Here is a 27664-nt window from a genome sequence, read left to right as displayed (position 1 = left end):
TACCTGGGGGAACAGGCTGCAGTGTGCCTCACCTGCAGCACTGCGTGGGAGAGAGTAGCAAGTTCAATCCAGAGCAGAGACACTGGAATGAAATACTGCATTTCAATAAACCAGGTAGCTAGCCAACATGTCTGAGACTTTGAAGGCTTTTTCTTCTTGTGTTCAGATACAAAACTATGAGGAGTCCTTTCAGTAAGGAAGAAATGGGCTGACTCTGTGACTCAGGGAGCTATGTCTGTGTCCAGGGAGAGAAAGACGTCATGTACATCACATTTGGGGAACTACAGTTATTCATATCTACTTTAGTTAAATAGTTTTTGGGTTTTTGTTTTTTGGTTTTTTTTTTTAATCCCGCATAATTAGAGCCTCAGGAAGTCTTGCATGTCCGGTTCAAAAAATAATCCTATCAGCAGTTTTAGCTTGGGTTTTCAACATCTTTCAGGGTGTGTTCCCCAAAACCCAGCTTCTCTTAAATTGTTTTGTGTAGGAGACTGTTTGGGACAAGGCTTCACTGCCAGTCACGGATCAGGGTGTGGAAAGGGTTGGATTTGAATCAACTCTATGAATGTGGACACATTTCCCTCTTTGAGGGACACAGCTAGCAACTTTAACAAGCGCTTTTTTGTTTGCTTGCTTGCTTTTAGGCAGGACTCAAACATTGCTAAAATCTTCTCAGGGGCAGCATGGGCAGATGGATGCAGGCCATGTGCACTGGTACCCCACTGGCAGCTGCAGCAAAGATGTCAAGAAGAAAAGTCAGCAAAAATCAAGTTTCAATGTCTTACATAGATATGCTTTGCAAGAACGGGTGTGGCTGTCTCCATCATCTTCCTCAGCAGGATGGTAGCTGGTGGCAGGGCTCTCAGAGCCCTGGATGAATTTGTTGCACCAGGTCTTGAAGCACAGCATTTAGTTTTTTGCTCCAGACAAGTTCCACCACAGCGATCAGCAGGGTGGAACTTGGAATCACAGTCAGCAAGGGCCCCATGGATGAGCATGCCTCTACCTGGGACTGAAATGAGATCCATGCAGTTCTCATTAGCTTACTGACTCTGGGAAAATGAAGATAATTTCCAGCTCTCATTACCCTAGCAGAGAGGGAATAAGCTGTCACTGACATGGAGCAGCACTTCCAGAGATGGGTTCAGCTGCAAGGTGGGTGTTTCAGCCCAAGAAGACACGTATTTGTTGTGATGGGACGAGGCTGTGGCAAAACCATCCCATTTACCTTTCTCTTACAGTTCCAGTAGAAAACAGCTCCCTGTCCCACAGACACATCTGCCTCCTGCTCAGAGATATTGTTTTCCTGGTGCAGCTGTTAGAACCATATGCTAAGGCATGGCTATTGAATAAGTCCCCAAAAGCTGCTCTACAATTAAACCACTGTAACAGAATTCACTAGGTCAGTAGATTTACTTTTATACATGTTTCTTATCTTTCTGTAAGTTTTTCTCCTTCTGGTAATAATTAGCAAGCACTAATCAATCCTGTGTATCACACCTAGATAATTCTTGGAAGTACTTTTAAAGATACCCTATAGAGCACACTCAGAATGTCCCTTGGCTGCCAGTCAGAAGTCACCTCCTTGGCAAACACAGCGTGTGCTTTCAGAACATGACTTTTGCCCATGAACTGGATTTTTGCAGCAGAAATGTGAGCTGAGAGAGTCTGTGATGCTCAACATGACCTGGCAATGGACACTTGCAGTTCAGAAAGGCAGCTGGGTCCTGGGCTGCATCAAGAGAAGTGGATGGGGATGGGGAATGGGACTGGAAAGATCCATACAGCCTTTCTCTTTCCTTCACCCTTCACCTAACTCAGCAGTGAAATGGACTCGTGATGTTTCAGAAAGAGGATCCTAGATGACAAAGGACAAAATAAAAGGAAGTGTTCTTCACTTGCTGTCTGGTCCCAGGACGGTGGGAGTCTCTTGGGGAAAGGACAGACCTGCACTTCTGGGAGAATGGGAGAAGTTGGGCGGATAGTGGTGTTTGTGATGATTTTCATCAGCTGCAACGGTGAGTAAATGCTTCAATGTATAAGAAAAAATTAGAGTACTAAGAGGATAGCAAAAATCTTTCGAATTATAGCATCTATTTTTTTTCAATTGACAAGTCAATTTGGAAGTCTTTAGCTTATTGTATTAACCACAGAGCCTGAGAATTCATGAGAGTCTCCTTTGGCATCGGATACAATGAGGTGGTTTCAAGAGTGCAGCAAATGGGGCAGTATTGGGAACGTCAGCTTCCCTGCCCCAAGGCAAGAGCAGAATACAGTTTTTTGGGACCCTTGGCGAGGATCCACTGTGGTGTCCAGCTCTCAAAACAGTCTTGGTGAAGATGGAATATGCATTCTAAATTTAATAACTCATCCTCATTGTTCTGTTAGCATGACCCTGGGAAGAAGAAGAGCTGTGAGACCAAGCGCCGGCACATTTGATTCCCCTTGGTCTCTCCTACCTAGTGACTCTCTGGTTGCATCAGAAAAGCTGGGACTGGAACCTTGGCTTCAGTTCCTATTCCCCTGATTGAATATACCCTTTCTCAGAGCATGTATGACACTGGCAGCAGCAGAGGATAGTTTTGGCAAATAAGAGAAAAGTGCTCTTACAAGTTGTATACAAAAGCACAGGATTGTTCCTGACATTTAGAAAATTGGGTTGAAATATATTCCCCATTTTGTCATTAAAAAACCCAGCTTTGCAGATTACTGGGATCTGCCTCTCAACCAACTTCTTGCAAGCTAAAGCTGCTGAATATAACCAGTGTCTTTCCAGGGAGGGAAAGGGGAGAAGAATAAGGATTATTGGGAGAGATGAGCCAAGTCAAATGAAATTCAGGTGATTTGCTACTTACAAGAGGCACTTCCCAGAGAAGATGTGGGAACCATGGGCAGGCAGCTGGAGAAATTGGGAGAATGTGTGGAGAAAATCTGCCCACTCTTCTCCTTTGCCTACTTGAACGCTGGCAGGATGCTGATCTGGGTCAGGTCTGAAGTTTTCCAAGGCTAAAGCAAAAGGATAGGCTTTGGTCCACTATTCCTATTCCAGGTTCGGTACTGCAGGGAATATCCCTAAACGTTCCTGCTCACAAGGAGACTCTCTTTACTGAGAAAGAATTAAGAATTGGCAAGTGCCCAGAGAGAAACACAATAAAAATAGACATGAGGTCAAGGCAGCTGTTCACTTCCCCATGCCTGATGATGTGGGCTGGCTTAGTGCTGTGGTGTACAGCACATCTGGGACCTGGCCACATGCTGGCACCTACTGCCTGGTGAGTCCTGTCTATCCAGAGGACATTTCCCTCCCCTGCTGCATTCTGATTTCTTCCCTTCCACTGCTGTTCCCCACAGCCCTCCTGGATCTGTCTAGTGTCCACCAGGTCACGGGCACATGGATGGGATCCACCACTGTTCCATGTACCTATGTGCCTTCAGAAGGTTTCACGCAGCAAACGCTCAGGTGGAGCGTGGAGAGGGACTCCAGCACCTCTACCATCTTCCAGAGGGACGGCTCTGGTGACCACATCTTGCTGTCTAAATTCCGAGGCCGAGTCAGTGTCCCAAAGTACAGCCCAGGGGATGCCTCACTCCTCATTCAGAACCTTGAAATGCCCGACAGTGGACACTACACTTGTCAAGTCGTCTGGAGGTCTACAGATAACAGCTTGATAACAAAAGAGGTGACCACTACAGTTAAAGTTGTCAAAGGTAAATCCAGCAGTAAAGTCCTGCTCTTGTGCAGCCAGGTTAAACCAAAAGAAGGTAGGGGGGACCAGTGTTGGTGCAAATAGTCTTTCACACCACATTAGGTTGGGGGTTGAAGCATCTGCCTCCCTTAGTGTTCATTAACCTTCTCAACACGTGAAGGTGTAAGAATGAACTGGGGAAGGGAGCCAGTTAATGTACAGCTCAAGCTGGATCTATTGATGGGCCAGTTGAACCCATGATGCTTGAGATAATATCCAGGTCTGGTTCTGTGCAGGCAACCAATATCTCTGTGGTTCAGCAAGTGGGTGTTGTGTGAGCCAAGTATGGCTTCTCCCCTTCTTGAGCATCCTCAGTGTGTGCTAGAAAAAACTCCTTCTGCAAGGAGCCACCCACCCCAGAGAGCAGGACTTTGTGAAAGGGCAGCAGCAATGGTGGCACAGCTGGTGTAACCTGGATTAACACGCAGGTTACCTGAACTCAACCTGTGCAGGGAGGTGATGCCAGAGCCGAGCTGCTTCCTCCTAGGAAGGCACCGACAGCAAGAGCGAGAACTGCTGTGCCAGGGGGACCGTGCCCACCACAGCCAGGCCTCCGTCACCTGGGCCCCTCTGCTTTGTCTTCCAGTGGCAGCCACCAAGCCCATCATCAGAGCTGGAGAGCCGGGGCTGACGCTGCCGGCCGGAGCCAGCACCAGCCTGACCTGCGAGGCCGGCGGCTCCCCTCCCATCAGCTACCGCTGGTTCCGGAGCGGCCCGGCGGGCAAAGCCGAGCTCCTGAGCACCGGGGCTGAGCTGGCGTGGCCCAGCCTGCGGCCCTCGGACAGCGGCACGTACTTCTGCGAGGCACAGAACAGGGCTGGGGCCGGGGCCGTGCAGCGCAGCGATGCTGTGCAGCTGAGCGTGACAGGTGAGTGCCGCGGCACGGCTGCCAGGAGAAATCCATCCGTCTGCAGGGCAAGGAACAGCATCCTCCTTCCCTGCCCGGCAAGAAGGAACTGCCAAACGCCCTCAGCACTGACACAGCCCTCCCCGCTGGCTCCACTCTGTGTCCTTCTTTGTTTCCTCTATTCAATTTCCTCCTCTTTGAGGAACTGCTCTTTTCTGATGCAAAAGAGGATTTCTACTTCAAGCATTCATTTATTTATTCCTCTGTGGGTTTTTTGAAGTTCTCCCTGGCTCTGTAATGCTGCCCACTGCAGTTCAGCAAGTTTAGACAAGGAGTCGGGGCTTTATTTTGACAACAAGGACCAAGTGAGTGGTAATTCAGTGGCAGAACAAACCAGACTGGCCTTTGCTCCCCACCACCAGCTGCGTGCCTCAGGGAGACACACTGCACCTCACACATGCCAGGCTCTGACACCTCCAGGCTCTGCAGCACGGAGTGTGACAGGTTGGACTCAGTGGCCTCGGAGGAATTTTTCAACCTAAACCATTCCATGATGGGTGCCTGGTGGAAAACCTGCAGCTCTCCTTGGCCGGTCGCTGGATCAGCACACCCGTGATGCCCCTGAGGGCAGAGCCAAGCACAGGCACCACACAGTGGCCTGTGAAAGAGGCAGAGCCTGCTGAGCACCGAGGCTCAAAGCTCTGGCTGAAGCCTCGTGGTGCTTCTCCCAGCAGTCACCCATTGGAGGGAGCAGCAGGGGACCAGGGCTCAGTGCTGCAGGTGCCGCCTAACGCTGCTGGCACAGCATTGCCCTCCTGTCAGCTGGGAGGGGGCTGCTTCCTCCCGCTCCCACCTGTGGGGAATTCTGTACCACAGCAGCATCACCATGGTGGTCACACCCCTGTGTAAGCCTCTCCCTCCCCCTCACCTTGCAGATCTGGCCACAACAACAGCGGCCTTGCAGAGGAGTGGGGGAACCACGGGGGGACACCACTCAACCACCGGTCAGGAAGGCAGTAGTGACACGGAGCACACAGTGACAGGTGAGTGTCCAAGCCAGGGTTATTCACCTCTGTGGCAGGAGGAGACCGAGGTGGGAAGTTTGCTTTTCCACAGCTAGATCAGACACCTATGCTGAGTATGAATTGTGTCTGGGTTGTTGCCCAGAGAGGCAACACCAGTGGCTGCCACCTCCCCTGCTTGAGAATGTGCCTGATGATGGGAGAGGACAAGAAAATGTTGTCTGTGTCCCTCTGGGACCAGAACTGTTGAGGCTGCAGAGCTTCAGAGGGAGGTCGTCTGGGGCAAGAGATCTGGCACAGACCTCCACACCTCAGGAAGTTTATGGTGCATCTGATGGCAAAGCCCCCAGGCCAGCCAGAGAGTCACCATAGGAGAGTGAAGGTGTCCTCTGGAAATCTAGGGAAGTGCCAGCAGGGCAAAGCCAAAAAATTCCCAGGCCGTGCTGGGAATGATGCATTGTATCAGCCAGGGCTGCCAGGAATCTGTGGAGCAAAGGTCAGGGAGGGGAGCATGAGTGCCAAATGCTGCCTCAGGCCTGATGGCAAGACACACACAGGATAACAGCTGAGTCTAGGCTGGCAGAGCAGACCCCATTTTCCCGATGCCCAGTGGGGCTGCAACGCATCCACCATTCTCCACTGACAGATCCAGTCCCAACGACACGGGTCTCCAGGAGGGATACTGCTCCAGTGGGGCCTTTCACAGACACAGGTGAGTGGAGTCTCATGCTGGAAAACACCAGATTTGCACTGGCAAGGGCAGGGTGGCAAACATCAACCCAGACCAGCTCCATATCTGGCTGCTGTGCTTATGGCAGATACGGCTGCAGGGAACAAACCCTGGCATGCCAAATACCAGGCATTATCCAGGCAGGAGCTGCGCTCCTGACTCCCGCCCACACGCCTGTTTGTGGGGGTGTTTGCAGCCTGAAGTTTGCTGTTTGTTTTCACGCAGGGATGCCCCATCCCTGGAAGTGTCCAAGGCCAGGTTAGGCGGCGCTTGGAGCAACCTGGTTGGTGGAAGGTGTCCCTGCCCACGGCAGGGCGTGGAACGAGATGGGCTTTACGATCTCTTCCAAACGAAACCATCTCGGCATTCTGTGACTGCCGGGAAGTGGCTGAACCCTCAGGTGGCCTCGGCCCCTTCTCGGTTAGGACTTAAAGGCCGTCCGAAGCAGCGGGGGACTGGCGGCTCCCGGCGGCCGTGTCCCCCGGCCTCAGTGACAGCTGTCCCCCCGCAGGTTCCCCGCGGCTCGCACCGTCCCCGCTGCTGTACGGGCTGCCGGCCGCGCTGGGCGGCGTCGCGCTGGGCGCGCTGCTGGCGGCGGGGCTGGGCTGGTGGCGGCGGCGGCGGAGGAAGGAGGGTGAGCAGCGACAAACCCAGGGGCAGCCCCAGGAGGAGGGGACGGGACCGTGCGGGCGGGCGGTGGAGGGCCCGGTCCGAGGTGACGGGCGGGGGAGAGTCCCATCCCCGTAACTCCCGTCCCCATCACTCCCATCCCCGTCACTCCCATCCCCGTCACTCCATCCCCGGCTGATCCCTTCCAGAGAGAAGCCTGTGGGAGGGTTATTCCCTAAACGTGGGAACACCTGGAAGCTGGGTTTTGTTCTGTGACACATAAAACGAGTCGATGCATATCTTAGATTCTTTTTCTTTTTTCTTTTCAGAACCTCTCTATGAAGTTGCTTTGTGAGTACAATTTTCTACTTGGAGCATTAAGACTGAGGGCACCGTACTGGTATCTGCTCCTAAAAAGCCTCTTTGCTCAGTGAAAAGCAAAGACTTATTTGCCTTACAGGGGGAGGATCTGAACACCTTAGCAGTTTAGTTAGCAACATGAGGACTTAACACGTGGTCACAGGAGATAGCCAGACTGTTCTTTAATATGGTAGAAAAACAGATAGATACTCTGGGTATTTTGCTGTGCCTGTCACATGCCATGGGAAACCTGTTCTCTGTGGGAAATTCTTGCCATTATTTAGCAAAGCAAAAGACAGAAATTTTCAGCTCTTCCTTTAAGTTCCCCTCTACACTTGCCTTTCTCTATAAGAAACATGTCTTACTGCTTGGCCAAGTATTACTTTGCAAAGTAATCATATTAGCATATGATTATACAAACACATCTGCCCTGAACTCATCTCAGTCTTCAACACCTTCATACTGCTTTCCTACTCAGATACACACCATAGCCATCTGTAGCAATTTGTCCCAGTTATTCCTGGTATTTACTTTCCAAAGGCTGGACTGTCTGCTGGTAGTTTTAGAGTATAACATCATAATGCCATGAGAGTTTATAGTACCAGTATTAACCAGTGCTTCTTTTTATGTAATTCTTTTAACATTACTTTCTAGTGTCTTTCAGAGCCCCCCAGGCTCTCACTAGAATAGTATGAATTTTGCTGTTCCACAGATTGTGTGGTAGATCTTGTGTCTAAGATGTAAATGAAGTGCCATCTGCTTTAGTCGCCCCTCTCACTCGTGTCTCTCTTGTCCCAGCCGCAGCACTGCAGATGTCGCCCTGCTGCACCCTGAGGTGGAAGTCCCTGTTAAGTGCCTACAGGAGGAAACGTGCTCTAGCACTGAAAAGATCACCGTGAAAGACAGGAAAAGCCCTGAGTATGAGAACCTTGTGACTGCAATGGAATCTCAATATGAAACAGAAGGAATTTAGTAGAGTACCAGCTTTTCCACATAAGCAGGCATGCAGGGCTGCAGGTACCGAATAGTGAACTTAGCAGAAGGAAACTCCTCCTCCTGTTGTCCCTCTGTTCTGCTCTCACTGCTTGCTTTAACCCAGAGGAGTTGCAAAACCTTTTGGTCTTTGGCAGACCAGGCCCTGCCTGCGGGAGCAGAAGCCCCAGCCAACAGTTTGTCTACCCACTTCTACAGAGCAAGTTGTTTCTGAGCAACCTGAAGGACCCAGGGCAGGAAGAGAGGATCTGAAGGAGTGATAACATGAAATTCTCTAGCCTGTAAATCCAGGAGTAGCTGGTGCAATGTTGCCAGTCAGTAACACTAGCAAGGGATACTCTCCCATGTGTTCCTGTTAAGACATCCCAGGTTGCAAGGAACCAGGATTGTGCTGGAAATGGAGATCCTCTGGCTTTTGCAGCTCAGCAAATACTGGTTGTACATCCTGCCTGTGCTTGAGTCTTTCTCCTTTTTTTTGTTACAGCATGGTAAAGGGACCACAGAGGGGAGGTTGATGTCCCAGGAATGCCATTTTTGCTATCAGACTGGAGCTCAGTGCTCAGAGAGAGAGGGAATGAGTCTCTGAACTGCCACCCACTAGTTTTCTCCTGGAAAACAAGAACTGATGTTGAAGGAAATGCTGGCATTTAATTTTTACAGTATGGGGGCCAGAGGCATGATAAAATAGAGAGAAATTTGAAGCATTTGGATAATTGTTGAGCAAGGAACCTCTCTGAATACAACAGACTGACACCAATTTACTCTGGGGGATGTAAGTCAATCTATGTGATTACTAATGCTGGCCATGCAACATGGATGCAATTCCTGCCTTCAGCTGCAGTGCATTCCCTACAGTACACTGTCACTCAGCAGCCTGATTTGCCTCACCATTGCTAATTGTTTGTATCTTGCCTATACTGCAGTGCTGCTGTCAGTTCTGACCTCTCTGTCTGTGCCTCCAGCCAGCATCCCTTTGTCCTCCAGGCTTGGCAGGGAGGAGGAATGCCTCCTGGCTTTAGCAAACCAAATTTGTAAGAATTACTGGCTTTTTTCTATCAGTGGGTGCAGCAAGGAAAGCATGGGGAAGCAGCTGAGCTCAAGTCACACACACTGTCCTTCTTGACCCTGACTTCACCCACAAGGCTCATCTCTGCTGCCATGGATCATCTCTTTTTGGGTCAGCAGCCTAACAGCAGGGTCACTTTGCTGTTTGCGGCCTGAGTGCTGTGTAGAGCCACACTTTTACCTTTACAGCTCTGAATTGCAGGATGTGAGGTGGGAAAGATCAGAGAAAAAAGTCTCCTGCCTATATTGTGAGGGCTTCACAAGCACGGTGACAGCCATGCAGGGAGGGCTGTGCTGGGTGTCAGGCTGCCCTCCAGGGAGGCAAAGTCTGGATCCAGTCTGTGGGACTCATGGCAGCCAGCCCTGAAGACCCCATGCTGCAGAAGCTGCTGGCATCAGCAGTTCCAGGGGTGGTGCAGAACAAAGGAGTTGAGGGGAATGGAGAGCTGCAGCCATGCTCATGCAGGGCAGTAGCATATGGTGCAAGGTCAGTGCTGGGTGGGAAAGGAACTGAAAATTTCTCAGCTTCCCCATCCTTACCTCAGCAAATCTAGGCCCAAAACACATGACATGGCACTCTCCTTTCCCCCCCAAATATAATCCTCATTCATTTTCAATTAGCTTTGTTTTTTCTGCAGATTTTCCTGCTGTTAAAAGCTCTGAGCTCCAGGTCCACTCATTGACTATGTAACACCACGGTTTTTCCATCTTGTGATTCCTCTCAGCACTGATCTACTCTGACAAGGTCTGGACACCTTCCTCGGAAGACATGAAGCCTGGGAGAAGCTACAGAGGAAAAAGGCAACAGGAGTTAAGAAAGGGGGAGCAGATGGACCCAGATGGACCAGCCCCCATGTACTCCATGTTGTCAATCCTCTGGTTAGGGCAGCAACAGGACTTTGGTCACAAGTAGCAGAACAGTGGAAATATTAGAAGCCTGTCTCCAATGCTGAGGTGTTTTTCCCTGGGTAACAAGTGTGTGATTATTTCTTTATTTTACTTTTAGCATGTTTTCCATGTTTCTAGTAAAACCTCTTGGCAGCAGAACATCTTTCTTCTGAAAGCCACAGAGGGTTCTGCTGTGTTGCATCACCATCAAACCAGAAAACTTCTCCTTTGCTTGCACTGTGCTCATCTGCTGAGCTCTGCTCCAGAACGGAAGGAAAAGCTCAGCTTCTGCCCTGAAAGGACACTGCCTCCCAAAAACACACCATCTTGAGTGGCCAGCAGAGTGTCATGAGACTCACAGTTCCCCTTGCAGTGCCTGTCCCATGGAGGGGACCTGTTGGCTTTTACACCTGCTGGGTTTGTACCATACTTCAGAGCAGGAAGGTGGGAGATGAAGTCCCAGAGAAATTTGTCCCATTGTAATTTGATGCTTGTTCTTGTAAGAGAGGAAGGGGTTTACTTTCTTCCCCTTCACCCTAGTCATCTGGAAGGATCTGGGAGCTGAAGGAGAGAGTTATCTATAAAGCAGAGGGCAAACTACTGGAAGCAAAAATTGGAAATGCGTGAGAAAACATGAATGAAGGGCATAAAGAAACCCTTGGCCAGCTGTGGTGCAAAGGAGGTTTGGTCTGTTGAAACCTCAAGGTTTGAGTGACAGCAAGGCTTGGGGCTGACATGGCTGTGTGCTTCATGGAGGATCCACTGGGGACAAAGCAAAGCCTGAAATGATAGACCTTGCTCTCTTTTGAAGCTAACCTCCATGGTAAAGATCAGGGTGTTGTCTGTGAGTCATGAGGAGGTGCTTGAGGGAGACCATGGGAGTTTGAGTCATAAGGAGTAGGGCCATTTCTGGACCACTTGTGGACCATGTTGGTCCAGAAGTGTGCAAGCTAGTCAAAAAGCAGAACACAATTTGCTTAGGCAACGATACACATTCATGGGTTCCAGCTTTGTACAAACTCCAGCTTCTTCAAAATATTTACTAAGAAAATAGTTGCAACAAAAAGCCCAAAAGCTCAGTATTCCAGTTTATTAGTACTCTCAAATATTGCAAAATTTGCTGATGGTACTGTCCTAAAACTAGTCAGTAGAGTCTTGGGATTTTTTTTATTTTTGAGTTTTCCATGTCAAATGCTTTCAGAGTTTGATTTGTCAAATTGGGCTGGATGCTGCCCCTCTCATTCCCCTACCCTGACATATCTGAACAAGTCAGTTACTGAAAACACTTAGCAATCATTACATCTTCAAGTGGGATGATTTAGAGGGAATACTTTAATTAAATAGCAGAATAGGCAACCTTGCTGTAAGTGCTGACTAGGAATAACCATACAAAGACAAGAAGTCTTCTCCAAACAGCAAGGCTCCCAGGAGGGGCAATGGACTCCATGTCCTAATTTAAAACATATTGAGCAAACATGCATTTTTCACAGGCTAATGGGCCAGAGGGAAGTTAATGAGCATCCTCATTAGTTTGTACTCCATATAAAAAAAGATTACTACATGTGCAAAGGCAAGATTCTTTATTATGGATAATGCTGCCTTTACCCATGATGATGTGATCCTTGTTAACTGAGCCAGGATCCTTGTTAACTGAGCTTAAATTACAGCTGGCTAGTTAATGCTGTGTAAGAGAACAGCATTGTATTTGGATGCAAATAACAAGAAACCAGGGCACAATTCCCTGTCTTCATAGGATAGAGAAGTTGCACCAGCACCACTTCTGCTCTGATTTAATGTTGGGAGGATACCCTGACAAATACTTCCAAAACCAAGGTGGAAGGGAAACCCGGCAGCACAGCATCAGTCAGGTGTTCTGGAACAATGGGATGGGCTGCTCAGTACCTCGGTGGGTTTCTGGAGAAGTGCCGAGCCTGGAGAGGAAGGCTCCTGCCAGAGGAGGAGGAAAGGGCTGCACCCTCGAGGTCGCGTTGCTCAGCAGTGCCTCACTTGGGGTATTTGACAAACTGACACTCTGCGCACTGAGTGTCGGACTCAGCTTGTCAAATACACGCAGTGCCACACTGCAGCTCCCGCGGTCACGGTGTCCTCGCTGGACGCCAGCCTGGGCACACAGAGGGAAAAGAAGCACAGCAGCTGTTGTTAACTTCAGAGGCTTTTCCCAGTTAGCAAAAAGCATCATTTATCCTCCCATATTTCCCCCTCCTGCACCCTTTTTGGGATGAGAGAGAACCACACCAGCAGACACTGCCTTCTGCTGAGGAAAATATCCACTCTATTAATTCCAAAGTCAGAAAAAGAAGTACAACTCTGCCCCTGGGCATACACATAGGGGTTCATCACCGACTCTGTTGGAGGCTCCTCCATTTGGCAGAATACTGTAGAGATTATGATGCTGAAAGAAAACCAAGCTCCACATAGGGAAACAATGAACTTCTTCAGAAGTGAAGTGAAACTTTCTCTTCTGTTGACAAATGAACCCCCTTCTGCTTCATTTCTAGCAAACAGAGAAAACCTTTCCTGGAATAAGTGGAACTTTCCACCTCCAAACGCTGGCATAATCCAGCCTTTAAGGGTGAACATCATATTCACACACACACACACACACACACACACACACACACACTTCTTGCACAAATACAAAATATAGTGTTATTCCCTTGTTCTTTTAACAAGAGTGTGCAGGGAATGCAGAAATGCACCTAAAGAAAAGTAAATAACAAAACATACACAATTGAAGATGTTGTACAGTATTACTCTGTTCTGTGTCCTTCTCAGATGCTGACTGTTTAGAAATTCAGTCTAAAAACAGATTTGAAATTCTGATACTGTACAACCCTCCCAGAAAAATCCATCCTGGCTCCTAAGTTACATACCCATTCTGCACAACACTGCTTATGTCATTCATACTCTTTGTGGACATGTCCAGATATAGCTGAGATTTTAGCATGGGGTTTTAGCTTCCTTATCAGTCCATGGATTTTAATTTCACATGAACAACATCACCAGTTAGTGAGAAAGTAGTCTTGCTATTTTTAGTATCAAAATAAAGACTGAAATGTTTTTAATTATATTTTTAAGGTAGACCATTAAAGACACTAAAGTAGTATTAAATTAAGTATATTAACAGTATCATACAGTGGGCAATTCATCAACCATTTCTACCTCTAACTTCTGTGACTCTATTTTACACAGATGATCATAGGATTACATCTAATATCACATACAGAAACATACCTGGAAAGGAAAAGGTTTTTTCAGGTGAAAGCACAGCAAATACATGTTCTCTGAACCCAGAAGAGAGTGGAGTAAGACTTAAGAGCAAGATAACAGCTACAGCTTTAAAGGTAAAATCTGTATCTAGACTGAGTCACTACGCAGGCTTTGCAATTCTGGCATTCCCCTGTTTCCACCTTCGCCTTGGGTGCAATGTAGATAGTGACCAGTTCTGTGTTCTGCCTGCTCATTCCAAATGCAGTTCAGCCGTAGCAGATAAAAGTATGTGGAAATGGATAAAATCAGCATATGCACTTCATGAAGATAAGGAAACTATGTTAATAAGCTGATTTAAGATCAGCCTGCTGGAGTACGTGTGAACCTGTGATCCCCCAAAAGACTCTAAGCCATACCAAAATGTGGGGAAGCCACTAGAGAAAGACTAAGCAGGCTCTTCAATAGGTATCAGTGACCAGATTGCCTTCAGCTTCAGTGCTGATGTCTAACAGATCTGGCCTTGTAGGGGGAAGAAGAAAACAAGGCAGCACTGCTTCTGCAATTGAAGCTTAAAATAATCCCCCGTTGTGGCTTTCTGAGCGGAAAAACAGCCACTTAAAATGTTGCTGTGAGGGACAGATAAGGGGTGGAGACACAATGGAGATAATTCTATCAGCAGAGGGGAATGGAACTTGCAACTCTACCCGTAGAGATCATATCTGATGTGAATGGATTTGTCATTGTCAGATCTTCTGGTTTCAAGCTAAAGTGGTATTCCCAAGTAAAAGCTCAGTGTCATAAAACTGAGCAATCTACTGCATACTCTGAAGGCCAAAAAAAAAGAATTTTTCTTGCTGCATTCTTAAGTCCGTCCCTTACCAAATTCACAAAACGTCCCCTCCAGGCTGCACATCATCGCTCAGGCATTTTTACAGGGCTGTCAGACTGTTCTGCAACTTGTAATGAAAATAAATGAAAATCAGTATTATTGGATAGATTCAACTCCATACCTAATAACAGCATGCATAGAAGTGTGACTGTGTGGTTTTCACATGCTGAGCAGCAGAGCCCTAGAATGCAGGCTGCAGCCATTTCAAGGCATGCATTTATTATGTAGGATTTGAACTGGAATCAATGTCATCTCTGTTCTCCCCTTGGTGAAACACAAATCACAGCCTGAATTGAAAGCAAGAGTCCCCATAGATCTGTGGCAACAGTATCTGCTGAACCCCTGGCCAGCTGAAACCTTGGGTCGTGCTTCTCCTAGGAGCTGGAAGCCTTTGCAATAACAGAGACAAATAAAGCTTTGCTCATGGCAGGCTTCCACTGGATGCTGTCCTGCTCCATATATGACCTTCCTATGCCCCCCAGCCCTGCAGTGGACACTGCAAGGAACTTTGCTAGACAAATGCTGATTCACTTCAAAGCCCCCAGGAAGCCCCCATTATCTTCAGGTCACCCTCACATGCTCCCACAACCCCTGCACTCCCCTTAGCCCCGCAGCCCCCGTCCCTGCACACTGGACTCTGTCCCCATGCCCAGACACACAAAGAGGGGAAGAGGGTAAATGCAGTAGACTTTCATCTGCTCTACTGAAACCATGGGGACAGTGAGAAATGGAGCTGACGAGCACACTCACACACCACTGGGACAGGGTCTCTCCCTGGTTACACCCTCCTCCAACCCACACCCTCCCCTGTTCATTGAGAGCTGCCTCATCTATGACTAATTTAGATCAAAATCTCCCACTGCCAGCAGCTCACAGACAGCATGTGTGTGTCGGTGAGCTGAGGGAGCACGCACACATGTACCCTGCTGCTGAGTAGGGCTACATATCACTGCTAATCATAATTCATCTTCATCAAGGAGCCATGGTCCAGAGCGCTGTGCTCCTTGGCTGGGACCAGTGACATTCCATCCCTGAGCCTGCCCTCCCCAAGCACACCCAGCCAAATGCCACCTCATCCCTGAAAGGAGGCACCAAAAAGCCCCTCTGGCTTAGGCAGACACAGCCCCAGCACCGAAAGGAGGCAGCCCAAACCCAAGCAGGATTAAGACCCCTCAGAGTTCAAGGTGTAACATGGGGTGGGAGGACAGCTTTCTTCATTGCCAGGAATTGTCCCACACCTTTCGGTGCCCCAATACCCACAGGCCTTTGGGACCTCCTGAGGGAGAAACAGGAGATGAACCCCAAAGGACACATCCTCCCCTGTCCCCAGCCCCTCTTCCGCGGGCAGGACCTGGCACCTACCATCGTGGGGCCATCCAGAGCTGCGGCAGGCCGGGCCGGGGCCGCGGCGGGGGTCGTGCAGGAGCGCTGTGGGGGCTCAGCCCGGGCACACAGCTCGGTTTTGAAGGGGCTGCTCCTCCTTCAAGAGGAAGCTGCGAATGGGGAAGATAAGGCTGAGGTTAGATAACAGGAAATGTCTGGATGTGAGTGACAACACGTCCAGGTTGTGAAAGCAGCTCTCCCCATCCTGCTGCGCGGCACGAGGCTCGCGAGCGGGGTGAGGGCGAGTGCCTCGGCCTTTGCCCAGAGCGGCCACGACCCCTCAGGGGCCGGGCACACAGGGCCGGGCACACAGGGCCTGCAGCTGAGCCAGCCACTGGCAGCACAGGGAAGGGCACCAGGGAAGCTGTGAGCAGCCACACCAACTGTCCCCAGTCCGGCCACCTCCATCTCACAGTGGTCAGGCTCCCCTGCCCTGGCTGCTGAGGAGCCAGGCTGTGAAGGCACAAACAGCCAGAAGGGCTCTGGTTAGGGACACAGGCTCATGCCCAGGGGTGGATCTCTTACCCTGAGAGGAGTTTGAGTGAGGCACAGGGAAGCAGAGCTCTGTTCTCAGGGCTTCAGCCATTGCAGGAGGTTTTGTTCCAAAAGCTGCCCCACAAGGCTCACCTCACTTTTGAACTCATGGCCATGCCTCAGCTCTTCTGTTCCCTCGCACTCACATGAGCAGACAGGTTTTGCTTTCCCACTTCCAGCACCCGACCAAGGAGCTGGCCCTGCTTCTGTGCCCCTGCTGGTCCCTCCACACACCCTCTGATGTCCACTGAGGTCCCCATCCTGGTCTCTGGAGCATCCACAATGCCTGCACAAAAAAGTAAACACCAGTGTATAGCTCAGAGTTGTAACCAAAGCAAGTCCCATGGTTTCTCCTCTCCTGTCCTCTCCCTGTACCACCCTCAGTATGAGGCAGTCTGAGGTGGCACCTAGAATCAGTGCTGTTTTCACCTGGCCAGCACAGCTGTGGGGACAGAGACCAGCAAGCTGCATTTGCCCATGCCAGTAGCACAGGCTGGCCACGCAAGACCAAAATGAATTCAAGTAAACCTAGGAATTTTAGAGGCATTCCTCATCTTTCTAGACCAGTATGATACACAGTATATTTTGTAAGGCCAGGATTCATTAAAAATATATTGCTGCAGACCAGTCTGCACCATCCCAGGCATGCTTACCATCAGGTAGCCCTGATGGTGTGATGGACACTTGAGGGACATCCCTCTTGTAGAATTGGTTTTCCCACTCCTAGCATTCAGCTGCAGCCCTTCCTTTCCAGTTTTGCCTCCCCACTGCTGTCTGGCTCTTCAGCCAAACCCCACAGACACCCTCCAGTGCTGATGGCTGGGGCCTGCCCTAGTCCAGCAGATTTCAGTTACGTTATCAGCATGCCAGGACTGCAACCACAGACTTTATGTTTCTGCAGCTCTGACCAAACCCCTAATCTGGAAAACACTTATTTTTGCCTCCAAGTAACTGAGCCCCCTGGGAGCACCCACAAGGTACTCCTGAGACTCTGTGCAGACATAGTAAGCCAGCCTGCTAACAGTCAAACCCATTCCCTGTGCCTGAGGAAAAGTCAGATAATGAGGAATACAGTTACTGTCCAGTTCCTCTTTCATTTGCCTGTGTTTTAAAATATACAGTAAAAGAGGAATGGACAGGTCTGAGTGGTTTTGTTCTGTTTTTACTTTGGTTTTAACTGGCTGCAAGAAGTAGGTCTGTTCATGTAGTCTGTGTAGTTTTTTTATGCAAGACAGCATGAGCTTGAGTCCATGAAGGCTTTCTAGCCAACGTGCCACCAGAAACCTGCTACTCATCAGTTGTGGCAGTGGGAGATCAAGCATCCTCCCCTAGCCAGGACACTCTGCTTTGCCTGCACCTGACCCCAGCCCAGTCCTGTGGGCCCACAGTAACATCCAAGGTGGAAGGCTCTCAGGGAAGCTGATTTCCTCTATACTTTGCAGATGTCACCACACTGCCATACTCTGTGCAACAGCCTTGAAATCACACTCAGCATTTCCCAATGAAGGGACTGTTTTCAGTGCACTTGCAGTGCATGCAGCTCTGTAGCTTGCTTTGGGAAGAGGAAGAAAGGAGGTAGAGAAGCTGTGGGTATCACAGACTGCCATCAAATAATGTTTCAGAGGCTTCTGCGTACTGCTCCCCAAGTTTTCTTGGAAAATCACTTGAAAAAAAGTGCATCCATTTGACTAGCGTGCAGCAAATTCTCTCACACTTCAGCCTCAAATTCTTGTACTTTTTACCTGCCATAAAGTAGAACATGAAGGATTAGCAGGTCTGTACTGGACATGGAAAACCTGGGACTCATTTAATCCCTGTGCTGCTCTGTGCAGATCAGTCCACGCAGACATGAAACAAAAAAGGACACAGAACTCTTGGAGCAAGTGCAGAGCAGATCCACAAAGTTGACAAGGACTGGAGCACCTCCTTGACAAAGACAGGGAAAAGAGTTGAGGCTGTTCAGCCTGGAGAATAGAAGAGAAGGTTTGTGAAGACCTTATAGGAACTTCAGTATGTGAAGAGCCTACAGATACCAGAAGCTGGAGAGGGACGCTTCATCAGGAACCGTAGTGACAGCACAAGAACTAATGGGTGCAAATTGAAAGAGAGGAAATTTAGGCTGAAATTAGGGAGAAATTGTTTACTGTAAAGGTGGGGACATACTGGAACAAATTGCCCAGGGAAGTTGTGAAAGCCCCAACCCTGTCACAGTTCAAGGCCAGGTTGGAGAAGGCCTTGAGCAAGCTGGTCTAGTGGAAGGTGTCCCTGCTCATGGCAAGGGGAGTTGGGACTAGATGATCTTTTAGGTTCCTTCAAACCCTTCACTTTCTATGTTTCTGTGATCCAAACTGACTTAGCCAAGGCTAGGTCAAGGCTAGGAGAATCTGGCTCCTGGTCAGCATGCCTTCACAGCACACCAGGAGATTTTACACTGGGACAGCTCCTTTCAGAAACATCTTCAAAGCCAATATACTCTTTTTGATGAGGGAATTAAAACTGTGTGCTACCAAGTCAGGCCCAACTCCAGTCATCAACGACTGTCTTCCATTTCAGTTTGCTCAGTCAACCCAGTTCTGCCAACCAGCAGCATCCAGCATTAAGTCCATCAGTTTTGAAGCCACCATATCAAGGGATGGAAAGACAAATTATTCATACATCAAATTAAAAAATACCAAACCACTTTTCTGAAGTTTCTCCTCCCAGGTAAAGAATACTATTATTTACTCCTGCATTGGCTAACTGTTCAAATTGTTTTCCTTCATCCTTAGTTCTTGGTGAGCTTTCAGAGTAAATCTCAGAGAGCCAGTTGCTACCAGACTTTCTCCTGAGCTATCTGCGAGAACAGCAGGCGCTGCCTTGCCCTGCAGTGAGGTGTTAATGACCCAGGGTCGAGCAAAGCCAGCAGTGACCCCTCCAGCAGTCAGCTCCAACAAAGCCAGCAATGACCCTTCCACCAGTCAGCTATAACACCACCCTTTTCGGTTAGTCCAGATGTGGGTGAGCTTTGACGCTTCTCACCATTACAGGTGCTGCTTGGGAGAAGCTGGGAGGCCCAGTGAGAGCCCAGCATGAACGCACATGGGGGAAAGGGTAAAAAGAAGGGTGTTTATGTGAGTAACCACAGCGACCATGTGAGTGAGGAGAGGAGGAAAGGGGAGACCAGGAGCAGCCTTGAGCTGCCACTGCAGCACTTCCCTGTGCCTCTGGAAGTACTCATGATGCTGGATTCTCCAGGGAGCAAGATGGGGTGAGTGTTTTCATAATTCCTTCCCTCCAGAAGATAGCTAATTATGATAGCTTAGCTCCAGGCACTAAAAGACCTTGCAATGGTGCAGGAAACTATCACAACTATTCCTTGAAGGCCAAGCTGTGCATGATGGAGGAACTCCCTTGGGAGGTCTTTAATCCCTACATCTGGGCAGGGTTCTCTTCAGCCAGCAAGGTTAGAGACATTTTATCCTCACCACCAGCCTGCTTCTAGGAACAAGACTTCTCAACTGCCATGTCTTGTCAGCAAAACTCACTTAGCTGAACCCTGCCTCACTGGCCAGCCTGAGCTTTGAGTTGTGTGAACATCTTGTTCCCATTTCCATTCTTCACCTCGTTCAGAAAGAAAAACAAATCAACACACCATGTGGACCTCCAAGTTTTGCTGTCAGTGCCATCCTCCCTTCCTGCAGGTGCACAGCAACAAGAGTCAGAGACTGAGCTCCAGCAAACAGCGGATATTTCTGTTCATGGCTGATTATGTGTTTGGCACATTTGTTTTAGACCTCTGGTTAAGGGGGGAAAGAATGAGAAAGAGAGACAGAGGCGGGGTGGGGGAGAGGAAAAGGCAGACACCAACCAAGAGATTCAAAGTTGGTTTTCAGATGGACAGTGAGAGATAAGAAAACCCCACTAACTGTCACAGCTACTGAATGACCCAGAAGACATCCTGTAGCTCATATACTATTAAGAATAGCATTCAGGGAACAGTAGTAGTGTTGATATTTAATCCTAAAGAAGTAGCAAAATAGCACCAGCCAGAGGTCAAGTAATTTCAGGTAGCTTCAATTTATTCTTATTTAATTTTAATGAGTACACTTGGATTTTTATATGAATGAAGGAAAACCAGACTTCCTTTTTTTTTCCCCAGGTCTCGCATACCTGTTCAGTTGAGACCAGTTCTCTGTTCATAGGTGCTAAGTAACCTTGTCTAGAGATTTTGCTTCAAAATAAAGTTGTATTGCAGCCACCTTAATTCCCTAACTTCCTTAATTCTAGTGCATCATTGAAAAATAAAGCTATATTTTCCACATTTGCTGCATCAAAGAACTATCTTTGTTCTTGCAGTAATCTTATTACATGGCTAGACAAAGAGTAAAGTCTTACTCTAGGTCTGAAAGATTGACAGACTTTCTCTCTTAAAGAAATTATGAGCTATGGAGCTGCCTTGTTCACTGCTGGTATCAATACAGTTATTTCTAGAACAGAATCCAACCCTAGAATTCTAAAAAGACGACCATGGATTCATATATGTATTGAGGGTTTTTTTCATTAAAAAAATTTAACAAGCATTTAAGTTGTCAAAGACAGGATTGTGCCAATTCTTTTTTACAGACAATGAAGGCAGAGATCAACTGTGCTTCTGACACTCATCACTGTCTTTTACTGAACATGCAGTAACTAATTGTTTTTTCGCATATTACTTTCAGAAACCACACATCAGCCAAGTTTCTCTGCTGCCACTTTCTGGAGATCCTACCAAATTAATATCTTGAGTACAAAGCACTGGTGATGGCTACAAGGCCTGTGGTGAACCTGCACACTCTTGCTCTGCAACCACAGTCTCTGTGCCATGCCAGACTCTCTCCACATGGGAATACAGCAGGAAAAGCTGCAGTGGTGCTCTCAGACTGCCCTCCCAGTGCTCAAGGGGCCAGTGCTGGCAAAAGCAATTGGCAGTCAGGAATGAAAACCACATCAAGCCTTCCATATTTGGAGATACCACTTCTAAAGGCTCCTAAGACACAGATAACTGGAAACTGGTTCTGCAGCTAGAGAGATACCAGTTGCCCAGTCTTTCCATTCTTCCTTTAGCATCTGCTGCTGGTGAACCCCAAGTGATAGGGTGCTGGGTCAGCCAGCCCCTACTCTGATCCTGGGCAGATGTTCTGCTCTTCAATTAAGCCTCAGAACTGACTGCAGGAACAGCAGGGACCAACATACCAGGAACACCTAAATGCCAAGCTGATGTGTTTATCAGTCCTGCACTCCACAGGCAACTGCTGCAGTGTCACAGAGATGTCCCTTGAGCAATGACCACTGTCAGACCCTTCAGTCTGGGCTTCTGGGAGGAGGCAGATGTGCAGTTAGTGCTCACCCCCCTTTTAGAACACAGAGGGCATTTCAACACTGCTGCCTCTGCTTGCAGAGTCGCTGTCAAAGGGAAGTACGTGACCGCGGGGCTCTGGCTCCCAGCTCGCCTGCTGTGTTGCTCAACAGTGACAGTTGGGTTTACATCAGCCACCTTTCTCTGTGGCAATGAAGAGCTTCCCAAAGACCATCATAACAGAACAAAAGTGGGTTTCTGTACAACACATCTCTGTCTCTCAGTACATGAGGTATCATGCTGCTAGGCCACCTCGTAATCATTACATGAAACCTCCACATTTGGGACACAGAAGATGTTCACAGACAATGTGAAAAAAACATCTTTCACAGCAGGATGGCCTGCTTCATTAGACCTCTTCAGAGTGGCACAAGAAAAGCCAAAACAGAATTGTGTGGCTTGGTACAACTGCCAACGAGTTTGCAAAAGTGGGAACCCTGATTTTCATAAGGATTGCCATGGCTGCTGCAAGGCTGCTCACCCTTCCCAAAGGAAAACTGTGGTTTGAGAGAAGGCCACAGCCCTCATAACTTGTGCGGCCTTTTCTTTTCTTTTGGACTCTTAAAGGATTATTCATTAAGTCATATGCCTTCACACTATAGCTGAACTGGGACAGACACACTAAACAGACCAGGACTCTTTCCAACACCCATTATCTATTTCCATCATATCTTCCCTCCTGTATTGGAGCTTTTGAGACATTGCAGGGTGTTTTCCACTCCAGTGAAATTCTACCAGCACACCTCTTCCCTTTGCAGTGCCTCATGTGACAGCCTAGAGCAGTGATGCAGGCTGAAAGGCCAGCCTGTAGCAGTTGGGGATTTCTCCCCCTTCCCAACGCAGCTGAGTTGCTTCACATCCTTTACTCAGTCAGGTATGAATCAGAGATCCCTTCAGGCAAGAGCATGGAAATGCATGGAAGGAAAGAGGTTTTATTGACCCTGATGGCTTAATCTTATCCCAGGATGTGAATGAGCTTTAACAACACTCAGACTGAAAAGTTCAAATGCAGACACAAATGCCTCTTTCCAAAGCAGCTTACGGAACACTGCACAAATCCAACAAGGCATATAAGGTCTATTTTAAGCAGCACCCCAGCCTTATCCAGACAGTGAACTTACACTTGGCACCAAGAAAGACAAGAAATTGCCCATCAGAGCACATGGCCTGAGTGAGGTGTTAGTGTCAGAGCACTGATTATCCACTGAAATGCCCACAGGCAAGGAGTCAGGCCATCTCTGCCTGCAGGGCTGGTGGGGAGGGCTGGCAGGGACACAGCTGTTCTCGTGGCTTTCTGTCAGAGGCTGAGCAAATGTGAATGTTGAATCTTAAACATGGAGCAGACAGGATAACTCGAGGCTGGGCCACTTCTCCGATGGGCAGGCTGGGCAGGGACACGGCTGTTCCAGCAGTGTCCTGTCGGGATAGCCTCAGCCGGGATTTAGGCAGGCTACAAAGACACGTGTCATTTAAAAACTGTTCTGTTGTGTATCAGAGGTATGTGTTATATAAAGGATTTAAAACTTTTTAGTAGATACAAAGTCAAATTTAGCGTGACTAGCGCCAAGGAAGGGGGGAGAGACTAACAGGGAGAGATGCTCCCGAAGTCACCGGCACACCGGGGAGAGCGGCGTTGTCTCCGGAGGTAGCAGGGGAGAATGAACCGCCCCTCGCAGAGCCTCCTCTCGGGACCAGACCGGGCCGGGCTCCCCCAGCACAGAGCGGCTCTTGCTCAATGCAGGGCCCGGAGCTGCGGAGGGGCCCGGAGCTGCGGAGGGGCCCGGAGCTGCGGAGGGGCCCGGAGCTGCGGAGGGGCCCGGAGCTGCGGAGGGGCCCGGAGCTGCCGAGGGCCCGGAGCTGCCGAGGGGCTCTGCCGGACCGGCGCTGGGGCGGAGCGGCCCCGCCGCCCGCGCTGCCACCCGCGGCCGTCAGGTGTCGCTGCCGCGCCGCTCCCCGCCCGGCCCGGTCCAGCCCCGGCCCCTCCTGGGCTCCAGCCCCGGCCCCTCCTGGGCTCCAGCCCCGGCCCCTCCTCGGCTGCAGCTCGGGGCCCTGCATAATCCATCCCCGGCTGCTCGCTGGAGCGCCCCGAGGAGCCCGCGCCCCAGCGGCGGGCAGAGCCCCGCGTTCCGCGGCGGGTGGTGCCGTGGCAGCTGCGTGGGAACATTCTTGGCTGTCCTGGGCTCGCGGCCTCTCCAGGGAGATGACTCCTGGTCAGAACGGGACAAGGACGACTTTCAGGCGGGGGGGCGGGTTTTATTTTTAAAATCCGTGTAAAAATACTGCAAATAAAGCCCGAGCCGGCTGACGGGCCCGGAGGCTCATTCGCAGTCAGCGCCGGGCAGTCCCGCTCAGTTACTGCGGAAAGCTGCAGCACCGCAGAATTCCTTGTCCTGGGAATTGCCTTCCTGACAGCCCTGCTGTGGCCCTCGATATCACTGTGTCAGCTACAGCTTTCTGCTGGGACCCGGTTGAAAAAAAAAAAAAAAACTGCAGGGCTTGCCATTGTCAGTAATGGCAAGGACCTGTTCTTGTCAGCCCCAAACCGTAACCAAACTCCCGCTGCTCTGCCAGTGATCTCCATCACTGTCCCAGCACTGCTGCCAAGCACAGTGTGCGCTCAGGGACTGTCCCTAAGCGTTTCTGGGTACTGTGTGCACACAGCCATGACCTGATTCCTGGGCACAGGGCACCTCATGCCTCTGCACAGGATCACAGTGACCATCTTTCCCCCACTGGTCCAACTTTGCATCCTTCAGCCTGACCCAGCGAAGTTCTTCCTTGCTATCCGGCAGTTTACAGTCCCTCAGGTTTTGCAGGTGTTTCCAGTTGGGATGAGCACTGTAATGAGTTTCATGCTACTAATGCCTTGAGAGGAGAAACTTGAGGAACAAAAGGGATGGGTGAGTGACAGACTGCATCACACAGCCAGCACTGGGTGTGTGCATGTGGCATCGGTCAGGGTGCAAGTGAGTACTCACCACTGGAATGTCTTACAGGAAAGGGGCCTGTGCCAGGCCTGAGAGGATGCGAAATGAGATGAGGAACTGAGCTGACCCACAGGCAGCTCACGTCCTGAGGAAGGGGAACCAGCCTCAGGGAGAGCAGGGACAGCGGGTTTGCCTGGGCTGGGAAGAGTGATGGCAGTTGCAAAGCATAGAGGAGCAGGGGCAAAAAAGGAGCTGTTACTGCTCTTCAAGAACACCTGAGTTGAATCATCAGGAGTACCTGCACTTTGCAGTGAGAGTTGGAGTTTCTATGACCACGTGGTGGGGAGAGCCGAAGTGGATGCAGACAAAATATCAGTGCCTGCTCTCTAGCAGTGTGGCCATGCCGTGTGCTTCACTCCTGCAGCAGAGCCAGAGCTCCCTGTGCATCTCTGCAGGGCTCTGGCTCCCACCAGTGTTCCTGCTCACAGCTACACAGAGGTTGTTCTTCCCCTTTGAGCAGCTCCCAAGTCACACTGTTACTGGTGCAATTTGTTGATGAAAATGTGGTTATGTCATTTTCTTAGGGAACGAAACATTTTGTTTCTTTACTCAGGGACACATTTTTTTGGTTTAATCAATCTTTGGGAGATAAATAAAAGTGTATATGCATACTGAGTGTGGCATGTTCCTTCTCACATTTCCTTTCATTTATTTGATGAAGTGAGAGGGCTCTCCAGTTTCTTTACATATGTAACATTTTTCACTTGCAAAAACATGGGAAGAATAAAGTAAATGCATATTTCAGATACTTTTTCCTTTCAGCCCTTGGTTCTTAACCTTTTGCATCATGTGCCCATGGGAAAGATAAAAAGTATTTCTTACTTCATGTGACCTGAGAATTTGGGGTTTTCTGTCTCTTAAACCTTTTCTCAAACACACACACACTTCCCTGCTTGTACAGTGTGACAATAGCTTGAAAGCAAGTTTGTCTTCCTCAATATTTTTTTTTAGCTCACATAAGAAAAATTGGGAGCATTTCATTCTCTCAAAGTCCTGGCTTTAGGCTCTCTTGAGCTTGCCACACGCTGACAGCATTTGGTTAGACCATGCCTGTCCCAGACCTTGCCAGCAGTGGCACCAGGCAAGCTGCCTGGCCAGTGAGAAGAGAGGTCCTGGTGGGTCCACTGCAGTGAAAACTCTTTCTCTCAGGAAGAACTTGAAAGACACAAACCCCAAAACCTTCTGCATTTCAGCCCTACACCAAATTTAAATGCATTTGCAACAAAGTTCGAGAAGGTCCAATAAAGGCTAATCTGGCACAGTGGGACTGCTTCCCATTTTCTTTCATTCCTGTCTTTAAAGGAGTGCTTTTCTTCCAACAGAAAAGCTTCTTCCCTCCTAACCTGCAGCCCACAGCACAGCACAGCCGTGCCCTGAGGGGCCTGGATCACAGAGTCTGCCACAGAGCCTGGTGCCCTCCGTTGGCCGTGGTCCAGCCGGTGCCACCCGGCACAAACAGGGGGCAGGTGATGTGGGGATGTGCCCTCGTCCTGCCCTGCAGCTGGAGAAGAGGAGGGGAGGGCAGCGGCTCTCACCCAGCCTCCAGCCCATCCACAGCACGGCATGCTCACACCTTCAGACACTGCCCTTCCCCAACCCTCGGCTCTCGCCCTGTCCTGTGGGGAGCAGCCAGCTCTGCCCACACCTCTGAACAGAACAGGCCATTCCTGAGCCCCAGGATCAAACAGCAGGAGTTTGGTTGTGTCCACATTACAAAGCCCTCGAATCCACATGTGTAGTCTTTGTGTTCCTAAAAGCATAAGCCTTAATTTTTCATGTGGTTTTTTTTTCAGTTCAAAGCACATGAAAGAAAACACATCCCATGCTGCAGTTCATCTGAGCAGTGTTTGCATAGCATGGAACTGTACACTTGCCCATGCTGCCTATTGGCAATTGTTCCTGATTTATGATGTTGTCCAAACAGTGTTCAGGCATCATTTAGGAGAGTATTATTAGCAAAGGCTAAAATAGTGCCAGGGTGTGAGCTAATAATTAAGTAGGATAGCACTGGTCCAGTGCTGAAGCTCTTAAGCTGAGAATGTTTTGTTCACAGCATAGCCACAGCCTGAGAATCAATGGAAGCTGGAGGGGTGTGATTTGGGAGATATGCAGTTTATCCACTGCTCTGCCAACAGGGATATCCCATAACATCAGGAAACCTTGGTCCTTCCAACACTGCCCTGTTTCTTCTTTTCCAGTGACCATCAGCTGCCATACCATAATTCAAGCAATGTAATATTTATATTCTTATATAAATAATCACAAAATCAGTTCTACTATGAAGGTTGTTTTGGTTCAAAAGAGGCACATGAATGAAGTGTTGCACACTGTGTAGGGGCTCAGGCAGGAATGGGATGCAATGGATGTGCTGGCTCTGTAGCAAGCAGAGGATTGCCACCTGGAGAGCAGGAGGAGGCTTTTCTCCAAGGAGAGTGACACATCACAGGTAGCATTGTGGCACCATTCTTAGAGATTGTGGGTACTAAAGCAACTGGGATCAGGGCTGCATGCACTGATAATATGGTTTTGAAGAGCTGCCTTGGTTGTTCTTCAAATGCCCAGCAAGCTTCTTTGCTCCTGCTATTTGTGCAGAATACAAATACTATGGGAGCAGTATTGGGATCAGGAAGGAATCAATGTGGATTATTCCTGAAATCAGGGTGGTCCACATTTCCATGGAAAAGTAGTCAAAAACATCTCAAGGTCATTAAGTTAAAAGAAAAGCATTTGAAAATAAAGACTTTTAATGTGTTTTGAAGTACATTAGAATCTCTTAAACAGCTCATTTTCTCCTCTTGAGCATAGCAGAAATTGCTCATAGTCAGTAATTGATCCAATGCACTTCACCCTCTTCAAGTTTTCTGTTCTGACATTCCTCCCCACCATTTTCTTTATTTAGTCACTGTTTAAAACTATTTGTGTTTCCAGCCTGTGATCACATCCTCTGCCACGGGCAGCTCCCAGCTCGGGTGCACTAATCAGCCCCTGACCTTCCTAATGAATACA

The 27664-nt window shown here is 49.0% G+C and overlaps 1 protein-coding gene and 1 long non-coding RNA gene across 4 annotated transcripts; one reads left to right on the top strand and one right to left on the bottom strand.

Moving 5' to 3' along the window:
- Window positions 1-1920: 1920 nt before the first annotated feature.
- LOC128814536 (V-set and immunoglobulin domain-containing protein 4-like) lies at window positions 1921-8755 on the top strand. Of its 2 annotated transcripts, XM_053990463.1 has the most exons (8): window positions 1921-2018; window positions 3352-3708; window positions 4333-4614; window positions 5529-5636; window positions 6262-6327; window positions 6857-6979; window positions 7284-7305; window positions 8113-8755. In XM_053990463.1, the coding sequence occupies exons 1-8, from the start codon at window positions 1964-1966 to the stop codon at window positions 8285-8287; spliced, it is 1188 nt and encodes a 395-aa protein (XP_053846438.1). In that variant the 5' UTR covers window positions 1921-1963; the 3' UTR covers window positions 8288-8755. The 2 variants fall into 2 exon arrangements, with proteins under 2 accessions (XP_053846438.1, XP_053846439.1); XM_053990464.1 differs by lacking the exon at window positions 6857-6979.
- Window positions 8756-10501: 1746 nt separating this feature from the next.
- On the bottom strand, window positions 10502-16377 carry LOC128814537 (uncharacterized). Of its 2 annotated transcripts, XR_008439407.1 has the most exons (4): window positions 16289-16377; window positions 15743-15873; window positions 14371-14447; window positions 10502-12382 (listed from the first exon to the last, which is right to left on the bottom strand). It is a non-coding gene; the product is annotated as an uncharacterized LOC128814537 (long non-coding RNA). The 2 variants fall into 2 exon arrangements; XR_008439406.1 differs by lacking the exon at window positions 16289-16377 and having other exon boundaries at window positions 15743-16063.
- Between the last annotated feature and the right edge of the window lie 11287 nt (window positions 16378-27664).

The sequence above is a fragment of the Vidua macroura genome, chromosome 14 (assembly GCF_024509145.1).
Source record: "Vidua macroura isolate BioBank_ID:100142 chromosome 14, ASM2450914v1, whole genome shotgun sequence".
NCBI classification, from domain to species: Eukaryota; Metazoa; Chordata; class Aves; order Passeriformes; family Viduidae; genus Vidua; species Vidua macroura.
Note: the sequence above shows the minus strand (reverse complement) of the source record. Positions and strands in the feature narration are given on the sequence as shown.

Bases quoted from the DNA above. Each gene is read 5' to 3' on its own strand.
- LOC128814536 (XM_053990463.1), top strand. From the start codon at position 1,964: ATGGGAGAAGTTGGGCGGATAGTGGTGTTTGTGATGATTTTCATCAGC. The intron at 3,709-4,332 runs GTAAATCCAGCA...TTTGTCTTCCAG, and splicing joins TACAGTTAAAGTTGTCAAAG to TGGCAGCCACCAAGCCCATC. The intron at 7,306-8,112 runs GTGAGTACAATT...CTCTTGTCCCAG, and splicing joins CCTCTCTATGAAGTTGCTTT to CCGCAGCACTGCAGATGTCG.